The sequence below is a fragment of the Octodon degus genome, unplaced genomic scaffold (genome assembly GCF_000260255.1).
Source record: "Octodon degus isolate 3935 unplaced genomic scaffold, OctDeg1.0 scaffold00005, whole genome shotgun sequence".
In the NCBI taxonomy this organism is placed as follows: Eukaryota; Metazoa; Chordata; class Mammalia; order Rodentia; family Octodontidae; genus Octodon; species Octodon degus.
The window spans coordinates 10,755,669-10,775,079 of record NW_004524581.1 but is presented as its reverse complement, the minus strand read 5'-3'; the positions used below and the strand labels follow the sequence as shown (position 1 = coordinate 10,775,079).

Sequence of the window (19,411 nt, the reverse complement as noted above, 5' to 3'; positions counted from 1 at the left end):
AGAAGAAGAAGAAGAAGAAGAAGAAGAAGAAGAAGAAGAAGAAGAAGAAGAAGAAGAAGAAGAAGAAGAAGAAGAAGAAGAAGAAGAAGAAGAAGGTAAATGCAGCCGCATGCATACTTCCCTAGGGATGGGCAGCAGGGATTGACATCCTAAATAGGTGTCAATCGTCTTGAAAGAGCCAGAGTCGCTAACCCAACACCCAACAGGAAGAGAACCTGTTCTATTCACACCCTTTTGCTACATGACTTGTTTCTCATTTGGTCCTGGACTTCATCAATTTTACCTGAGCAATGGTGCTTGTAATCTCATTGTTTGACCACATTTTTTTGTTCCACCTCATGCCCACCTAAGCGAGTTCTTGTGTTCTCCACCACCTTAGACCCGCCTCACTGCATGGTTTTACTCTATTAAAAAATCCCTGGAAGAGACAGCTTTCTGGGGATAACCCACTCAGATCCCCTTCTGTCCCTCTCTCGGACAGGAGTTTTCTTTCCCCCAGTAAATATATTCTGCTCTTAACCTCTGTTTGTTCCTAAAATTCATTCATCAGTTTTAGAGAACACGAACTTGTCCCAGGTACCTTTCAGGTCGGGAGTTTCATTCCCCTGTATCACTACAAAGGCTGTCTCTGGCCCCAGGGAACCATGGGTTAGGATGTCAAGGCTGGCTAGGGGGACCCAGGGGGAGGTCCCCTGGCCTGGAGGACAGGACTGGACTCAGCAGCCAGCTGGCCCTAGTTTTGGGCACTGGTTAGCTCTAGGACATCAAGCTCCATTTTCAAAGATTGATTTATTTATTTGGTATAGGGTCTCATGCTCTCAGCTTCCCCAGCGCTGGGATTACAGGTATGTGCCACCATGCCCATTTTTGGTGGCCACCTGCACAGCATGTGGTACAGGGGCTTGAACCTGTGTCCTTGTGCTTGCCAGGCAGGCACTTAAACTGCTGAGCTTTCTCCCTGGCCCCTCAAGACCCATTTTCTTCATTTACAGGGTGTGACCATGCTGCAGATGCCCCATAAACAGAATCAATTCCTTTAAGCAAGGTGACCTGAGGAGCTGTAGGGCTGGAGAGGGGCAGTCCCTTTCCTCCCCAAGGAAAGGTTCACACTTGCACTCCTGTAACAAAGACAGGCCCGCAGGAGGAGAGCGGAACAGATTTAGTTAATCGGCCTTCGGAAATGAAGCTCCAAGGTGCAGGGGGAACTCTCCATTGTTACCCTCAGGTTCAACCAAGTGTGGACAACTATGTAGCCCTGAGAGTGGACAAAGAGCTGTGATATTTCCTGAGTGTACAACGTCGGACTCTGGGTGGTGTTTCTCCCTTGGCCCAGGGCCCAGGAATAGGGGCTTTTCTGGAAAAAGGAAGGGCATCACGTCGGTAGGGCTTATGGCAGGCTTTGAGGGAAGGTGGTCTAGTTCCTAGGGACCAGGAGTAGGCCAGAAGGACAGAAGGGGAGAGGGGGAGAGAGAGAGAGAGAGAGAGAGAGAGACAGACAGACAGACAGACAGACAGACAGACAGACTGCTTTTGAGCTGCTTCTGAGGTCCCTGTCACTTTAGCTCAGTTTGAGGAAGTGTCTCCTGAGCCTGTACTCTGTTGACAACCATGGCGCTGAGTTCCCAGGAGCAGATACTGTGTTCAATTCCATTTTGGTTATGAAAAGTTGAGGGGCAAAAAGTAAGTGCCAGCTCAGAGTTGCCAGGTAAGCAGGCTGCAGAGCCAGGGTTCCGAGTGATACCTTTCTGCCTCCAGAGGCCACCAGGGGAATCCCATAAAACAGGCCCTGCTTTCCCACACTAGGGCCCTGCGAGCTCCCTCCTCTCCCTGGTGCAGGAGGCAGGCGATCGGAGCCAGCAGGGCAGGCGTGTGCATCACCTGGGCTCCAGCTCCGGCCCAGGTACCAGTCCCTGCCAGCCAGGACTGCAAGGCTGCTGTGGGAGGGTTTGTGGGCGGATGCTGCCACCTCGTGGCGCTGCACTGTCACTGTTTGTGCACTGTCACCGTTTGTGCCCACTGGATGGGCTTGCTCTGGAAGGCCTTCTCCCAGGACGGTCCACCTCGCTGCTCAGCCCCAGCGCTGCCTCCAGGATCAGGACCTTTCCTTTCTTAAGCTTCTCTTTTCTTTCTTTCTTTTCTTTTTTTTTTTTTTCGGAACCGGGGATTGAACGTAGGCCCTTGCAAGCACTTATTCTACTGAGCCATCTCTCCCCGGGCCCTTAAGCTTCCAGACGCACAGCCTCCATCGCATTCTGCCGCCTCTTTTTGCTTTCTCGCATCACGTCGTCTGTGGAGGTGTAACCTGCACGTCAACTAGTATGGGAGTCCTAAGCGCAGCGTGTATGAATGATCACATAGTGGACACTTTCGCAGCACCAGCACCTGGACTAAGAAACAGAACATTCCTGGGGTTCCAGAGCAGGTCCCTCCGCTCGGGTCCTACAGCTCGGAATGCAGCAGCAGGGAACAGGGATACAGCTTCTGCCTCAGGAATGGGACTGGGCACAAGGTCTGCGCCACGGGAGGTCTGCAGCCTTGGGCTGGAATGGCCAGAGCTCTTCACTCACTGATGCTGACTTCCGCTGGCCCTCCGCTGGGATGAGTGTCCACTACCTAAGTGGCTTCTTTACGGGGCTGCTCATCTTATTTTTTTTGTCTTTTTGAGATAGGGTCTTGCCATGCAGTTCAGGCTGGTCTTGAGCTCACTCTTTTATCCCAGGCTGGCCTTGAACTTTCAGTGATCCTCCTGCCACAGCCTCCTGACTGCTGGATTACAGGCATGTACCACCACGCCTGCCTCCTGGGCTGCTCCTCTTGCATCACAGGAGAACAAGGAGGATATACTGGGTGTTTCATGATCTAATCTAAGAGGTCAAGACTGTGTCAAGGTCACCTGTGCTGCTCTTGCGGATCAGAGTCACCCACCCAGGTTCTAGGAACACAGGTCACCTATTAATGCAGGAGCCAAGGCCATGCTAGACCTGTCACGGGCGCCCTTGGTCTCTTTTCCTTATTCTGTTCATGTGATAAGTTCACACATTTTGCCTTTTTTATGATGATTGTTTTTTCATGTATTTGGTACAAGGTCTCACTAAGCAGCTCGGACTCGTAGTGATCCGCCTGCGTTTAGTCTCCCCAGTGCTGGGATTACAGGCATTTATCACCACGCCTGGTCTCAGGGGCCAGCTTGGCATGTGAAGCCGGGGATCAAACCCTAGTCCCTGTGCTTGCCTAAGCAGGAGTTTAGTCCACTGAGCTATTTCACCATCCCTTAAAATTTTGACTTACATATACTAGCTTTATTTTCCAAAATGTATCTTTACATTCTTCTCATTTTACCAGCTATTGTTATATGTAAGGTTTTTTGTTTTTGGTTTTTTTCGGAACCGGGGATTGAATTCAGGTCCCTGTGCTTGCCAGGCAAGCACTTATTCTACTGAGCTATCTCCCCAGCTCCTGTAAGGTGTGTTTCTTATAGGTGACATATTTTTAAAATCCATTCAAAAAATTCATTCCATTTTTACCTTGTACTGGGAGTGTGTCATCCATTTATGTTTTATGTAATGACTGGCATACAGATAGATTTAGTTTAATTCTACTATTTTTCACCTCCTAACACAACTAGTTTATGTTCATTTATTTTTCTCTTTCTTGTGCTTTTTTTCTGGAGAGGGGTGTTGATGAATTTAGAAATTTATTTCTCACCTTTCTATGTTTAACGCTTTCTGGATATTATATTTACCACCATACAATCCATTAGATTCTAATATTAATTAGGAAATTCTCCACTTTCCCATATTAATTCCATTACCCTCTCCTAACTTTTGCGTCACTTTTCCCATGTAATTTAATTACACATTATTTTAAAACTCACAGGATCTCACTGCTTCTTCGCAGCCCATAGTAATTTTTGTTCACTCACGCATTTTGCACCTACCTTGTTCCTCATTCTTTCCCACATTTATTTGCTTCCTCCCAGGCCTGTTTCTGTCGACCTGTTACTGTGGCAAAGCACCAGGCAACTTCAAAGGAGGGGAGGTTTAGCTTGGCTCGGGATTTCACAGGTTTCAGTCCAGGGCCGCTTGGGCCTGCTGCTTTGGGCCTGTGGCGAGGTGCAGTGGGACAAAGCTGCTGGCATCCTGGCACCTGGGAGGGGGCCAGAGGAAGGAGCAGGGGTCCCAGAATACTCTGGAAGGGCTCAGTCCAGGAACCCGACTTCCTCCAGTTAGGCTCGGCCTCTTAAAGGGCAGGAAGTTCTAGTTCCAGCCAGGCCAGGCTATTTAATGATTTAGTAAGACTTTCTTTCAAAATAAAAAATAAAAGTGGGATGTAGGGTGGCACACCTGTAATCCCAGCACTTGGGAGACTGAGGCAGGAAGATGGCTGTGAGTCTGAGGCCAGCCAGAGATATATAATGAGTTTAAGGCCAGTTTGAACTACATAGCGAGACTCTGACTCAAAAATGAAACAAAACACAAATAAATAGATAAGTAAATGGACTGGGGATGTATGTAACTCAGTGTAAAGGTCATTTCCCAGTACAACCAAACAAAATCCAGCTGTGTTTCTTTTTAGAAAGGTTTATTTATTTGATACAGGGTCTTGCTACACAGCTCAGACTCATAGTGCTCTTCCTGTCTCCCCAGAGCTGGGGTTACAGGCGTGTACCACCATTCCCAGTTTCTGTGGATGGCATGGCATGCCTGGAATCTATGCGGCATGAGGTACTGGGGATCAAACCTAGGTCCTTGCGCTTGCCAGGCAGGCACTTAGACCTCCGAACTATTTCCCTGGCCCCCAGCTGTCATTATTATTAGGAAGCAGTGAGTTTCCTGTCTCTGAAAGCGTTCAAGCAGAGGTCAGAAAGGCCCTTGTCTAAGCCATGGAGAGAATGCTGGCATTAGGTGAGAATGGGTTGGATGGCAGCCAAGGCCACCTCTGCCACCCAGAAGTGCATGGAATGGTCCTGAAGAGCCCGGCTGTCTTCAGCTACAGGCTCTGCCCAGGGGACCCTCCTGGGGTGGCTGGGTCATCACAGTGTGGCACTGGTCCTCTGCTCTGGGCAGCTGGGAAACTGTGACCCAAGGACTCTGTCTCTGTTAGGCAGGAGAGGCTGCAGGGAGGACCAGGCTTGGTCACCATCCCATGGAGGGCCAGGAGGGAAGCAGCTGTGGTGGGCACTGAGCTAGAATCAATGACAGGACACTGGCTCATACACACGCCTTTACCTGGGCCGCACCCCTCAGCTGTTCCCCTGCAGACAGCAGGCCTGAATCTGCCTGTCTCCTGCTGAATGGACGTCAGCATCTTCTCTCAGTTTGAAGCTTCATAAAAGAATGTGAGTGTGAACTTCACAGTGCATGTTCCGTGTGGTGCAGCTGGGGAAGATGCCGTCTCCAGAGGCCTCCCTGAGTTCCCACTGCCCTGGCCCATCTGTCTGTCTGCCCTTTACACTGTGGGCCCCGAGCGTGCTGTGTGGCCCTCATGCCTGTAATCCAGTGCTCTGGAGGCTGAAGCAAGAGGATCAGGAATTCAAGCCCAGGGACTCAGTGAGTTGCTAAGAACCTGTCTCAAAATAAGAAAGGGCTGGGGCTGTAGCTCAGCACAAAGGCCCTGGGTTCTGCTGTTGCACAGCAAGGGAGAGAGCCAAGTGTGGAACCTGCCCTTCTCCAGGGTGCTTGGGGGCTCTTGACTTCGGCTCCTTTGTCCCTGGGGCTCCATGCAGGGCAGTGTAGTGGGAGAAACCGTGCTGGGACTCAGTTCCAGGAGGGCCTGCGGGGAGCAGGGGTGAAGAGGAAGAGGAAGAAGGAGGCTCAGTGAGGGTAGGAGGAGCAGGGGGTGGTGGGAAGGCCCAGGTTATGGCCCCAGCCTCAGCGCTGCCCGGGGGGCCTGGAGGGCACAGTGGAGCCCAAGATGCTGGGACACATTAGCATGAGCAGGGGGCAGGAGACTGAGGGCTGCCAGGAGGGCTCGGTCGGGGCTGCGACCCACAGGGCAAGAATATCAGTGTCATGCATTTCTGCCGTTGCTGGCAAAGTGACACTGCCTGTGTGTTCATTCGGAGGCTGAGATCCCTGGAGCAAATCCATGGGACACGATATTTTCAACACCAGCGTTTTTGTGTCTGCACAGACTTTCCAGAGGGGCCTGCAGGGTGGGGGGCAGAATGGCCTCATGCAGGTTCTGTTGCTTCTGTTGGATGTTTTCTTTTCCAAAGTACACAGATTTTATTTATTTATTTATTTTTTGGTGGAACTGGGGATTGAACTCAGGCTCTTGAGCTTGCCAGGCAAGCACTTATTCTACTGAGCCATCTCCTCAGCCCTGTTGGATGTTTTTAATAGTAGCCATGCATTATATTTTTAATTAAAATGGGCAAAAGTTTTGGGAACTTTGCCCTCTGACCTGGAGCCAGGCTGGAGTTGGGGACCTCTGCTCTTCTTAGGGCCTCTGTCCAGGCTCCCTTCTGAGCCACAATGGTAGCTGAAGGTTGCCGCCAGCCAGATGGGGACAAGGGCCAGCTATGGCCCCTTAACCCCTGCTTCAGGTACCTTGTCCGGGATCCACCCAGCCCTGCTGTATCTTCTGGTTCTTAGCCAAGCCTGAGGGACCAGGGAGATGGCTCAGTAGAATAAGCGCTTGCCTGGCAAGCACAAGGAAAAAACAAACAAACAAACAAACTTAGTCAAGCCTGAGCCTGTGACACAGAGCAGGGTCATACTCCTGCCTACACACTGTCCCCCATTTCCAAACCACAGCAGGCAGGAAGTACCACCCCACTCTCTAGATGGGGAAACTGAGGCTTGGGTAGAGACAATGACTCCTACAGCAGCAGGGCTGCAACCCAGGTTGCCTACTTTCCAGAACACAACTCCTTGGACCCCCACCTGTTTCAAGGTACGCTTCCAAGGGCCAGGTGGCAGGAGGGAGCTGGCCTATGTCAGTGGTAGGTACAGCATGAGGACATCCTGGGGACCCCAGTGTGCTGCCTATGTGCAAGATACCTGTCCCAGATCCACTGTCACCCCTCTCTGGGCCATGTGCCCACCTGCCCTACACACACACACACACACACACACACACACACACACACAGTAGTCCTCTCCTCTATAAATCTTTCCCCTGTACTCATCCATTGGGGAGCCCTCACTGGGTGGCTGCCTGCAGGTCCTGGTGCCTAGAGGGTGGGCAGTCTGAACTGTACCCTGCCTGTCTTGTCGCTCAGGTCATACGCTGGTTGGGGATACCCACATGAGTCCTGGCAGACCCCAGGTCCCAGGCAGCCAGCCTGCAGGGCGCACACACACACACACACTGCCTACTTGGAACCTCAACAGGGGGAGAATCCCACAGGCAGGCATGTGCACAGGCCCTGTGGTAAGAGAACAGTTTGCTCGTACATTAGTGCTGGAGCCTTCAACATCCCGACAGGTGCTGTGACTCTCCATGACCGGCCAAAGGGTGCTTACACCCCATGCTCGGGAGCCACAGGATCTACTTAACAGCACGTTGGGAAACATGGGTCCAGACTTCCTCCCCTTGGAGACTGAGGTGTGCAGGGCAGAAGAGGCCCCTGCCAATTAAAAAAAAGGCCCTTTTTCACCAGCTGGGGAAAATGACAACAGACTGATTTGATTAGAGCAGGATCCATTACTGCCATCTGCTGGACACTCCTGAGTAAACACGCATTATGATACATGGTACCTCTGTGCGAACCACACTTCCTTCTCAGCAGAGTGGGGTGGACAGGGCATTGTTTCATGAGCAGCCTGCCCAACCATGCATGGCAGTCCTGGGTTCAAAGTCACACAATCTCAACCTGTGTGTCCCTCATTCCCTTTTTAATAAATGATTGTTCTTTTTAATTAATTTTGTCGGCTCAGCCCGCCCTGAGAGTGGGGCTGGCGCAGCATGAACCTTGGTCCCCTGTGCCTGCCTAAGCAGTGCTTTAGACCACTGAGCTATCTCAACAGCCCCCCTCATTCTCTTTCTACCTGACCAATATTCTTCTGCCCCAGGGAAGGGTTCTGAATTGACCCCCTCAGCCTCAGCCCCAGTGGGACAACCAGGCCCAGACTCTAAACCTGCTGTGACCCTGGGGAGGCCCATTTGCCTCTCTGGGCTGGTTTTCTCTCCTGTTAGATGAGGCTGCTGAGTTTGATATGTGCAGGGGCCCCCTGCCCCCTGCTCCGAGGAGTTCAGAGACAGTCACTCCCTGTCTCCAACACCAGATAGCCAAGAAGACGGCGAACTACAGCCTGGATTTTATTAGACTAGGAAATATAATTTATTTCATAAAAATTAATTTTGTTACAATAGGAATGCTAAACGTTATTTACAGGTTGTAGTTTACAGAACGGGCAGAGGTGGGATTGGGGCCTTCCCTGCAGTACTGCACCCCTGGGACATATAACCATGTCACGGCCCAGGTAGGGTCCAGCCCTTTTTCCCCAGAGCAGTCCCTGCACCCAAGCTCCCGGTCACCTCTTGGAGGACCTGTGAGGGGACCCGGCTCAGTTGCCTGGGCACAGGGGCCCTGGGCCATCCGGGAAATGAGGAGGGTCCCAAGCAGAACGCTGGGCCCAAGAGGAGGCAGAGAGGCACATAGGAGATAAACAGACCCTGTGGGCGAAGGGCGGGCAAAGCAGGCACAGAGGGGGCCACGTGCCACACAGGCGTGGCAGTTGTGCACTTGGGGGGGTCCCAATGTGCCAAAGGATATAGCACACATGTGCATACACACACACACACACACGCACACACACACACGCACACACACACATGAGGTGAGAGATAGAAACTGTGCCTGCTTGCTTGGTCCCTTTGGCAGCACCCCAGGAGGTTGGTGGAGTTGGCAAGTGCTTTCAGGCATTTCCCATGAAGCTAGGCAATGTGACCCCAACAGGAGGCTCCAGCCAATGTCCAGGGCTCTGGGCCCTTGGAGATGGCTGGTTGGACCTCAGCTGCTAGGAGCTCCTGTCCTGGGCCCAGTAGGAGGACATGGCGTTGCCTGCTACCTCAGCTTCTGCTCACTAGGGTTCCCTTTGCTTTTGTTAAAAAATGTATTTGGTACAGGGTCTCATTATGCAGTTTGGACTCATAGTGATCCTCTTGTTTTCAACCTCCCCAGTGCTGGGATTACAGGCATGTGCCACCACACCCAGTTTTGGTGGCTGGCGCAGCATGTGGTGCCAGGGATCAAAGCCCTAGGGTTTCTATCAGAAAAAGCCATGTCAGAACCCAATAGGCCTCTGACAGCAGCCATGGGTCTCTTGGGCATGAAAAGGACGCAGATGCGAGTGCCCAGGGAGGGCAGTGGTGCGAGGGAGGTCACACAGCGGTTTCGTGGCACAGCTGGAGCTCCATGCCCACCTCCATCAACAGCTCCCCTTGTGGAAGCCTTCCCACCAACCTTTAGGCAGGGTGCCACCTGCCCTTGGCCAGCTCCCACCCTATAAGCTCCTGGCAAGGAAGACAGGCTGGGAACATTGCCTGGGACAGGACACACTTTCTTTTTTTTCCTTTTTTTGTGGTACTGAAGATTGAACTCAGGACCTTGCGCTATTCTACTGAGCTATCTCCCCAGCCCAGGACACACTTTCAAAGACCAGGCTCTACCCAGGTGGTCCCAGTGGCTGCTCAGAGGCCAGAGCCTGGGCATCCGGCACCTCTCAGCCTTGAGTGCCATGGAAGGGCCTTTGCTGAGGCCTTTGATGCTGGTTCTGGCCATGGTCACTGGCTCAAATGGGATAGGGACTTGACCCTCTCCACTCGGGTACCCCGGAACATCCATAGTGGCTGTGTCACCTCCTCCACTCTGGCTACCTTGCCCATTCAAAAAGGCCACTTCTCAATATCCCAGGCCACAGGGAGGAGGGTGCAGGTCAGAGCTGGAAAAACGAGTTCCGCCCCAATTTCTCTCCCATGAGCCCACACATCTCGCAACATGGCCTCTTCATCTGGACTCCCAGGAGCATGGAGAAGCCTGGGATGTCTGCCTGTGGCTGGGATAGGGAAGGGCTCCCCTGGTCTGAGGAGTCCTGCACTTTATGAATACAGTTTGAGTTTAGAGGATTGCTTGGTGCCAAGGCTCAAACCCTGTCTCATCAGCTCCCTGCATAGCTGGGAAACAGGCTTTGATCCGATTCAGTCTGAGCTGGATTCACCAGAGCATGCCTTTTTCAGTCTTTCTTCCCTACCACACATGTGCATGCGCACGCACATACTCCTGGCGGAGGCAGGCACACACACAAGCACTCCTGGCCAGAACCTGAGCACACCGACTCTCACCCACACATAGGAAAAAAGTTCTTTTTTTTTTTTTTTCATTTTCATTTTTTTTTTTCTTAAAAAGGACTTATCCAAATATCTGGATAATAAATCATTTGCGTTTCCTAAGAAACTGGGTTTTTCTTTTCCCTTGTGGCTTTGGTGTTTTTCTTCTTCTCTGAGCCTCGCTAGTGTCTGAAGCTTTTTCTTGCCTCTCTTTTCCTTTTCACTTTAGACAGGAGAAAGCAGTTTTCTGAATTGTACTCTACTGTTCCGTGAGGGAAAGGGTGTGAGAGCGCTAGGGGCCAGGTGAGGGAGGGAGAAACCAACAGCTGAGTGAGAGAAAGTGAGAACAGAATGAAACCAGGGGGACCCAGAAGTTGCAAGGCGAAGGCAGGAGGCATGGAGGGAGGGCCACCTCAGTCCTTAACTGCTGCTGTCACATAGGCTGCTACCTAGGACAGACGGCAGGGGATGAGGATCTCCGGGACTCAAATAGAGCACATGGATTTTCTAAGGCTGGTCGTGGTCTGGGGTTCTGGTGGGGAGCAGGAGGAGGTGGAGAGAACAATTCCAGCTGTAAGCTGGGGGGCAGCTGAGGCTGGATGTCCCAACTAGGGGCTGCCCCAGGTCTCCCCACTCTGCCACCTGCCTGTCCCACCAGCCCGCGCTCTGGGCGCTCAGCAGTCCCCGTCGGTGGCCACGGCCACCAGCATCTCACTCTTGCCCATCTCCTCCAAGGCACTCGCCAGGCTGTTGAGGTCTCCGTCATCCTGTTGCAGAGCTTCCCAGAGGTCCAGGATCACGCCTGTGGGGCTCGCTTTGGTGGCAAAGTAATTCAGGTACCTGGCAGAGGGAAGGAGGGCATTGGGGAGCGCTCAGCGCCTCCCCAGCCCACAGGAGGGAAGGCTGTGGGCTCTGCAGTCCTGCAGTTCTGGGTCCGAATGCCAGCAACTCTGGCATGGGTGGGTGGGTGACCCTGAGCCTCGGCCACATCCCTAACATCAGAATGAAGTGAGCCGCCTCCTAGCACTGCAGGACCAGACCCAGACCTCAGCAGACAACAGGAGGGACTGTCCAAGCGCAGCCACCACTGTTCTCTTCCACCCACCTCTATTCCTTCCCAGTTCTGCTGCATGAACTCCCGTGACAGCAGGAACAGAGCCCTAGCCAGCTCTGCAAGTCCCCCTCATGTCCAGGAAGATGTCCTATTCATAGCATCTGCTCCAGGCAGGCTGATGGCACGTTTTTTTCAGTAAGTACGGTGTCATCACCACCATCCTACGTGCTGAGCATTTGTAGTTCTGCAGATACTGCTGCACCAAGGTACAGCCACTCCGCAAGCATCTTGGGTGCACAGTGGCCACACCAAGCTGGTGTCCAGGCTGCACCTGATTCTCTGCCCACCCCAGGAGATGGGCAGTAAGCACTTCTCCATATCATGGGAGAGCGCGTGGTGGTCACAACCTGCCCCCTTGTCAGCCGGTGCTCTGAGCCTGGTGCTCCTCAGTGCAAACTGGAAGCCCTGGACTGGGGACGTCTGCGTGACCTGGAGTGTGCAGTGGGGAGGGTGGCCGAGGGCCGGGACACTCACCGGTCCATGGACAGCTTCTGCGCCAACAGCCTCCAGTCATTGCCCCGCGAGTTGGGGGCATCGAGGCTGTTGCATATCTTCTGGCGGATGGACACCGGGATCTTGAAGGCATAGGGGCCCAGCTGGGTGGTGACAGCACTGCCAGGGGCAGAGCAGAGGGCATCCAGGGAGCTGGCAGGCGTCTGGAAGGGCGGGGTCAGAGTGAGAAAGTCATGCACAGGCGTCAGCCCCTCCAGCCTCCCTACTGGGCCTGCAGGTGCCCTGGGCTTGAGTTATGCCCGCCTCTTCTGGGAGACTCCAGCTTCCTGGGCGAGGGAAGAGGGCTGCAATGCGCTAATGCACTACCCAGGCAAATTCCAAAGCAGCCTAAGCATGGTCAAGGGCCCCAGGAGCCCTAGCCATAGTTTAGACAGTTCACACAGACCCACTGTCACACATGGGGAAAATGTAGCTGAGAAAGGGGAGGGAACTTCCCAAGACCACATGGCAAATGAGCAGTGTAGCTGGGTCCAGACCTATGCTCAGCGCTCAGGGTCTAAGTAGCCCAGGCTGGCCCTGACTTCACAGAGATCGTCTTGCCTCAGCCTCCTGACTGCTGGATTACAGGCATGTGCCACCATGCCTGGTGTCAGTGCTTTTTATATTGCACCAAAAGAAAGATCTGTCATCGTTATCTTGGGTAACCTGGAGCTTTTACACATCAGTTTGGATTTATAGGGGTGGAGAGCCATGGCTTAGAACCCCTGACCTGGGTTCAAAGCCAGTCTTGCTACTCTTATGACCTTGTGCAGAGACCTGTCCTCCCAAACACCTGTGTCATCCTGCAGGTGGGATCAAGACAGCTTCTCCTTGGTGGTCAGAAATAACATACATCACCCAATGCACGCCACGCATTTGTCCACCACTCTGGAAATGATGGCTGCTGACCAAAACTGACCGAGTCCCACCCCGCACTGGAGTGATGTCTATAAAGAGGACAGCATTTCTGCCCAGATGGAGGGAATCACAAGGTCTGCACTCTGTGGCCTCAGTCTCACGGTGTCACAGGCCTCACCTCAGCCAGCGTGGTGTGCAGCTGGAATATCTGGCCTTCCCCCTCCACCTGCCGCACGCAGATCTTACAGGTGAGCTCAGAGGAGGCCAGGCTGTGCCGCTCCAGGGAGAAGGTGCAGTGCAGGGCCTTCTGGCTGCTGCTCCAAATGTGACAGAAAGGGATTTCCTGTGGGAGGGCAGTCAGGGCTGCAGGTGAGGCCAGTCCTGGGGCAGGCAGGGGCCTTGCGGGTAGGCCAGGCCCTTGGTTCGAGGTGGGAAGAGGGGAAGGCACTGAAGATCAAGTGTGTCTGCTGTATGTGTGACTGGGCTGGATGCCTTGGGGACTTCATGATGTCACACATGGCAGGGTGGCACAGGATGTGGGCACCAGAGATGAGCACAGCTAGTCAGGCAGGCATGCACACTCATGCGGAGAGGTCTTTGAGGCCCATAGGCACAGGAGACAAGGAGTGTGACAGGGGCAGCAGTGAATGTGGCTCTGGTAGAACTCGGGGATGTGTCTGAGGATGGCTGGGGGATGGGCACCAGAGGGAGACAGTGACGGCAACACAGCAACAGGGACTCAGCTCAGCAGAGGCAGGGACCTGGCCCGATGGTGGCAGAGGTCCCTCTGCTCCCTGGCTCAGCCCTTACCTGGTACTTGGCCAGCAACTTGCTCCGCCAGTGAGCGTGGGGGATGTCATGCAGGGACAGGCGCAGGTTGTGGTAGCTGTCCTTGAACAGCAGGGGCTTGGGCTCCTCCACCAGGTAGCCACCCAGCATCCGCTCCAGCTCCAGCACCTCCTGTGGACCGGCAGCAGGGAGGAGAGCCTGTCACACTTGGCCGAGCGCCCCTTTCTGCTGAAGTTGGGGTGAGGGGAAAGAGGCCACCTGAACACAGAATCGACCTGACCCTTTTAGCAGGCACTTTAGATGAATGGATGTGTGGACAGGTTAGCGGGTGAGCAGAAAAGCAGATGAACGAACCCCAAAGACTGTGGATCACATGAATGGCTTTCTAGATGAACGTTTGGGGTGTGTGAATGGACAGGTGAGTGGATAACCACACAGATAGAAGCACAGGCACAAGGACATACAAAGGAGTGATGGCTCTATGAATAGAAGGATATTTGAAAGGAAAGAGAAATGCCTGGGTAGATAATGGACAGATAAGTGTGGATGGAGGAACAGAAAGATGGGCTCCTGCAATTTCAGACCAAGGAACCTCAGCAGGAGACATTCCTTCTCCTCCAGGACCCTTCTACACCATGAAGTCATGTGGAACTGGGAGATGAGGACCAAGAGGGACTGAGGCTAGGGTGGGAGGAGGCAGGACCTCTGCACTAAAAGCCCTCATGTAGGTGTGGCTGGTGTGTGGTACATGCACAGGGCCATCTCACCATTCCCCTCCCCTTCTCTCCTTTCCTGCCCCAGAGACTCCATGCCCACCACGGTCTCTCCCTCACTTAGGGGCATTCCCCTCCATTCTTGTTTATCCACCATAGCCTGGCTGTGAGCCCCGACACATCCCACCAGCCCTAGTCTGTCCATTCTACCCACTAAATACAGTTCAGGCCCCTCCCCTGGCCACAGTCCCTGCCTGCTGCCCAGGGCCCAGCCCGCCTCCCAGCTGGCCCCTGCCTCTCGTCCACCTGCCCCAGTGCAGCCACAGAGGCCCTCTATAAAGCACCTGTCAACTGGTATCTTCTGGGTCTACCTTTTGCCACTGGACCAGTTCCAAGGCTCCCGGAAAGATGAGTCCTGGGCCTTTGCGCACCCCGTCTTGGCAGCAGCTGCTCTGTCTACCCGAAATGCCCTTCCCTCCCCACTGCCTTGAGCCCCTACTTGCCTCCTAGGGCTCATGGCCATGGCCAGCCGCCTCAGGCCATCCTCCGGTGCTTCCTGAGCCCTCTGAAGACTCTCAGGAGTGGCCCCAACAGCTATCCCTCTCTGTTTCTACCTCAGGCCTGAAGCCTGGTGTGGCAGGAACCACAGCCTCTGTCCTAAGGGTTCCATGCCATTTCCATATGGAGGGGATGGAGGAAGCCCTTGGGCTCCCAGGCACCAGGGAAGGGGAGGGAAGGCCAGAAGGGACCCTACAGCTGACTGGCTGGGGGTGGTACAGCTGTAGCGTGCCAGGTGGGGCACCCACCTTCAGTGCCAGAGGTGTGTCCTCCAGGCAATAGACCCTGAGGCTGTACTCCAGCGAGGTACAGAGCGCAGGTGCGAAGATGGCCAGCTGGAGCCGCTTGACAGCTGAGTGGGAGTAGGACTCGCCCGTGAACACGTAGGTGCCCAGTTGGTCCAATAGAATATGGCAGGACCTGGCTTCCAGCTGGCAGTAGCAGGGTGTGTTCAGAGTCTCCTCGTCCAGCGTCACCACCTCCTGCGGGGCAGGGGAGACAGTCAGCCTCCCAGGCTGTGCCAGGAGGAGCAGGGGCTGCACCTCACCTCCCGGCTCTGCTCCTCACCTCCCAGTGGCCCTGGTGGGCCTGGGTCTTGAGCTGGAAGATCCAGTCACCGGCACTGACTTCGGCACAGTGGGGCACAGTGAGGATGACCGGGCGGCACAGCAGCAGGCCTGTGGGCCCGCAGGTCACCGAGGGGCTCAGCACTGTCTGGGTCCCTTCTGAAAGTGGGCTGGAGGCAAGGCACAGGGTGGGGGGCAGTGAGGGGAGACCCAGAGAACTCAGTGAGAGCACATATTCCAGCTGGCCCCAGCTCTGCCTATGGCCTGTGTGAGAACAGAGGTCGACAGGAATGGTGTCGGGGCAGAAGAAGTGGATAAACCTTGTCATTGTCCCCAGACTTTTGCTTTGACGGCATAATATTCTCACAGCCGAATCTCTGGGTTCAGCTATAAAAGTCCTGCACTTTTGTGTCAGTCCAGAGGCACTGCTAGACTGCCCTCCAGAGAGCTGGTACCAACCCCAGCATACCAGGAAGGGCCAGGTGCCCAGGCTTTTGGCAGCAAGAGGGAATCATTCGGAAAACTAATCCTTGCAAATCCTTAAGCAAACAAAATAAAAACCTCCCAATATCTCCTGGCTGCTTTCTTTGACTGCAAATTAGGTGGAATGTTTCCTAAGAAATTTTTGGTCACTGTGTGTGTGCTTGTGTAAGAGAAAGTGCACGAATCACTTGTGCACATCTTGTGTCTATTTTTTTTTTTTTTTTTTTTTTTGGTAGAACGGGGATTGAACTCAGACCCTTGTGCTTGCCGGGGAAGCACTTATTCCACTGAGCAATCTCCCTGGCCCCTCGTGTCTATTTTTGTACTGAGGTGTTCAACTTTTTTAAGTTTATAAAAGCTTTTTACATAGTGGGGGTATCAGCTCCTTGTGCTGCTTGTAGCCTGTTTGTCGACTGCCACCCAGCTGTATGACTTAGGGTATAGGTTTTGCATGCTTTAAATGTGGACATGGTGAGACCAAGGCTGTCCTAGAGGAACCCTAACAGGCATTATAGGGGGGCACAAAGGAGGCCAAGCTGGGCCAGGGAAGGGGGTCTTTACTCACAGGGTGCTTTCGGCTTTATTGATGAGCAGGTACATCTCATAGAACTTGCCCTGGGGAATGGCTCCATTCGGCACCAGTAGGCTGACCCCTGGGGGGAAAGGGCGGTCAGCCTGTGAGGGCTGAAAGAAGTGTGGGGCTGGTGCTTAGGGCAACAGGGATGGGAACTGGCATGGCTCGGGGCAGGGACAGATGACATCTGAGTCCTGGGTGGTCTCCAGCCAGGAGGGGAGAGAGAGGGTCTCAGTCCCAGCCGCATGCCCAGCTCAGGGCAAGACTCCGGAACACTGTCAAGTGCTGGGCTTGTAAACTGAGAAGGGCGGCCCTGCCCTTCTTGCCCCTAGAACCTAGAACAGTGCTGTGTAAGAATGTAGGACAGATTATGTAGGGCTACTCTTGCCTAAGGAACAGATAGGATGAGGTCTGGAATGTGGCTGACCCATAGTTCCCTTGTTCCAGAAGACACATGCAGGTCTTTAACCAGCCTGCTCTATCTTATGGTCCCTTGTTGCTCTGCCCATCGGCGCAACGGGATGGGCAGTCCTGCTTCTGCTGGGGTGGTGTCGGCCTATCAAGGATGTGCTGGGCTAGGGGGAGAGGCAAGAGGCGTACCTGTGCCAGGGATGCTCAGTCTCCCACCCAGGCAACCAAAGGTGCCACTGACACTGCTGCCAGGCTCTCGGGGCAGGCCCAGGAGCTGCTGGGACCCAAGGCTGGCTCTGCGCAGATGTAGGAAGTGGCTGTCCCGGGAGAGATCGCCAGGGTAAGTGCCAGGTGGCAGGACACCCAGGAGGTCGGCTCCATCGGGCAAGCCTGGCCTGGGATCGGTGGTGCTGGAGCTGTAGACCTTGATCTTGAGGCCAGGCAGGGGGTCCAGCAAGGGAGAGTTGGTCATAGGAATCTTGTCAGCCGAGTCCTGCAGGGCATACACAGGCCCTCGGTAGACGCCAGCGCTGGCCGTCAGGTCGGGAGGCACGGAGGGGTGCAGCAGCTGCGGGTTGCCTGTAGGAGGAGTGCCAGTCACGCTCTACCCAGCCATGCTGGCCAGTCCCTTTGCTCCTGTGGGACCCTCCTGTCCCACTCCAATGTCTAGGTGTGAAGGTTCCACTGCCACCTGCTACTGCAAGCTGGGAACAAACTCTGGGAAAGAGTGAGAAGTCCCAGCTGCGCCCGCCAGGGGTCCCGACCAACCTGCTGCTTCAGGCATCCTCAGGGCCTTACCGGGCCTCGTGGTCTTAAAGTTGACTGGGTGGAAGCCGCCAGTGAGGGCAGCAGAGGAGTCGGTGATGTCGGTGTCAAAGTCACGACAGTTGCGGCGATACACCACCACGCCCACTGCCATGAGGATAGCCACGACCACGAAGATGGCCACCACGAGGCCTGCATACAGCGCCACGTCACCTGAGGCTTCCAGGACTGCAGGGAAAGGAAGACACATGAGCCAGAGGGCCGAGACAGCCAGTGAAGGCTGAGGTCCTGGGGAGGGCCAGGGCTTGGGGCAGACTGGCACTACCCTGGGGTCGGAGCCCTGCAGCGACAGGGTGGTGACCTCAGGCAAGCCCGGACCTTGCGGAGTCAGTCCCTCATTAGAAAAACGGTCTCAAAATATCACTGTGCTGCCCACCAACCCTCCCAGGGTAGTAGTGAGGCAAAAGATCAAACATGTCCACACTATGAATGAACTCAGACACTGGGGGCTGTACAATCTATCTTACTGCAGCTGAGATTGAAACTATAGGATTTCATGCCCTGCCTGCAGCCACTTTTACGGGACCAAGGGCTCTAGCTCCCATAAATCTTTGTAACCACCCAAGCTCTTCCCATCCTGTGGAGATGGGGATGGGGTGGAGCGAGATGCAGAAATGGGATGGCAAGGCAGTGACAGCGAGCGAGGGAGAAGGACAGGGCTGGCACCTGCCGGCTGGGCTTCCCTCCCCCACAGCAGGCTGTAGCTCAACATAATTACTTGTGGCCAACCAGGCGGTAGCAAGGCCAAAGAAAGGAACTTTCTGACGGCCGAACTGTTTGTTGTATCTGTACAATCCCATGTGCAGCCTCCAGATTCAAGTGGCTGGTACAACTGAAGAGCTGGATTTTAAAATTGATTTAACTTGAATTAAGGTAAACATGAGTTTAAGTAGCTACATATGGCTGGCAGCTAGCACACTGGTAGGCTCAGGCAGAGCCAAGATGGTGGCTACCAAGATGGGCGCTTCCAGCCCTTAGGAGCTCTCAGAAGACAGGCCTGCTTTCCCTGCCTGTGTCCTCCAAGCCCTGGGGTCAGCCTGAGCCCTCCAGCACACAGGCCACAGCTGTCTACTCTGAATGTCTGGGCATCTCTTGAACCTGCCCATTCCCCTCATTCTAGGGCTCCCCTCAGAGGAGCCCCCTCAGGCCTGGGCTCCCACCTCTCTCTAGGCTCCTGGCCTTGCAGGGCAATGGCCCTTCCAGCTTTGCTCTGCATCTTAATGTCCCTGCTCACACTGGGGGCCACTTGCTTGGTAATTAATGCTCTCTAATCAGCCACCAGCCTGGTCCCCCAGTGAGCTGGGCTGAGGGCCTCACTGCTGATTTTACGATTCCAGAATTATTTGGAAATTGTGGTTTAATTACCACAGGCCAATCTGCCGAAGAGGCTTTATTGCTCTGGTATTACTGCAATGGCAGCAGCCCTTTGGGGCTGAGGACAAGGCCCCCCTTGGGAGCTGACGAAGGGCAGCGGCCTACAGATGGCTCAGGAGGCAGAGCTGAGCCACTGAGGTGTGGTGTGGGGCACGGGGTGGGGGTGTACATGTGCTGCTACCCTGGCCCTGGGCTAGAGAGGAAGGCCAAGGCATAGGGTAAAGCACCAGCCTTGGCCACAAGAATATCTAGGCCCAAAGCCTGGCTCTGTCACTTCCTGGCTGGGCTGTTGGATGAGTCCGTTCTGGGATTCAGTTTCGGGCCAGGGAGATGGCTGAGTGGAATAAGCGCTTCCCTGGCAAGAGCAAGGGCCTGAGTT

At 54.3% G+C, this 19,411-nt stretch overlaps 1 protein-coding gene and 1 long non-coding RNA gene across 3 annotated transcripts in view; one reads left to right on the top strand and one right to left on the bottom strand.

Annotated features, from left to right (window-relative positions):
• Positions 1–9,200: 9,200 nt before the first annotated feature.
• Positions 9,201–9,728, top strand: LOC111817471. Its single transcript, XR_002821663.1, has 3 exons — positions 9,201–9,211; positions 9,312–9,318; positions 9,646–9,728. It is a non-coding gene; the product is annotated as an uncharacterized LOC111817471 (long non-coding RNA).
• The window catches only part of Unc5b (unc-5 netrin receptor B), a 78,359-nt gene continuing 68,603 nt past the window's right edge, over positions 9,656–19,411 (bottom strand). For both annotated transcript variants that reach the window (XM_023718477.1, XM_023718485.1), the window contains 9 exons: positions 17,632–17,826; positions 17,023–17,412; positions 16,414–16,501; positions 15,367–15,535; positions 15,048–15,281; positions 13,550–13,699; positions 12,918–13,082; positions 11,864–12,045; positions 9,656–11,115 (listed from right to left, as the gene is read on the bottom strand). In XM_023718477.1, coding sequence (XP_023574245.1) covers positions 10,950–11,115; positions 11,864–12,045; positions 12,918–13,082; positions 13,550–13,699; positions 15,048–15,281; positions 15,367–15,535; positions 16,414–16,501; positions 17,023–17,412; positions 17,632–17,826 — 1,739 coding nt within the window. In that variant the 3' untranslated portion in view covers positions 9,656–10,949. The remainder of the gene's footprint in view (positions 11,116–11,863; positions 12,046–12,917; positions 13,083–13,549; positions 13,700–15,047; positions 15,282–15,366; positions 15,536–16,413; positions 16,502–17,022; positions 17,413–17,631; positions 17,827–19,411) is intronic.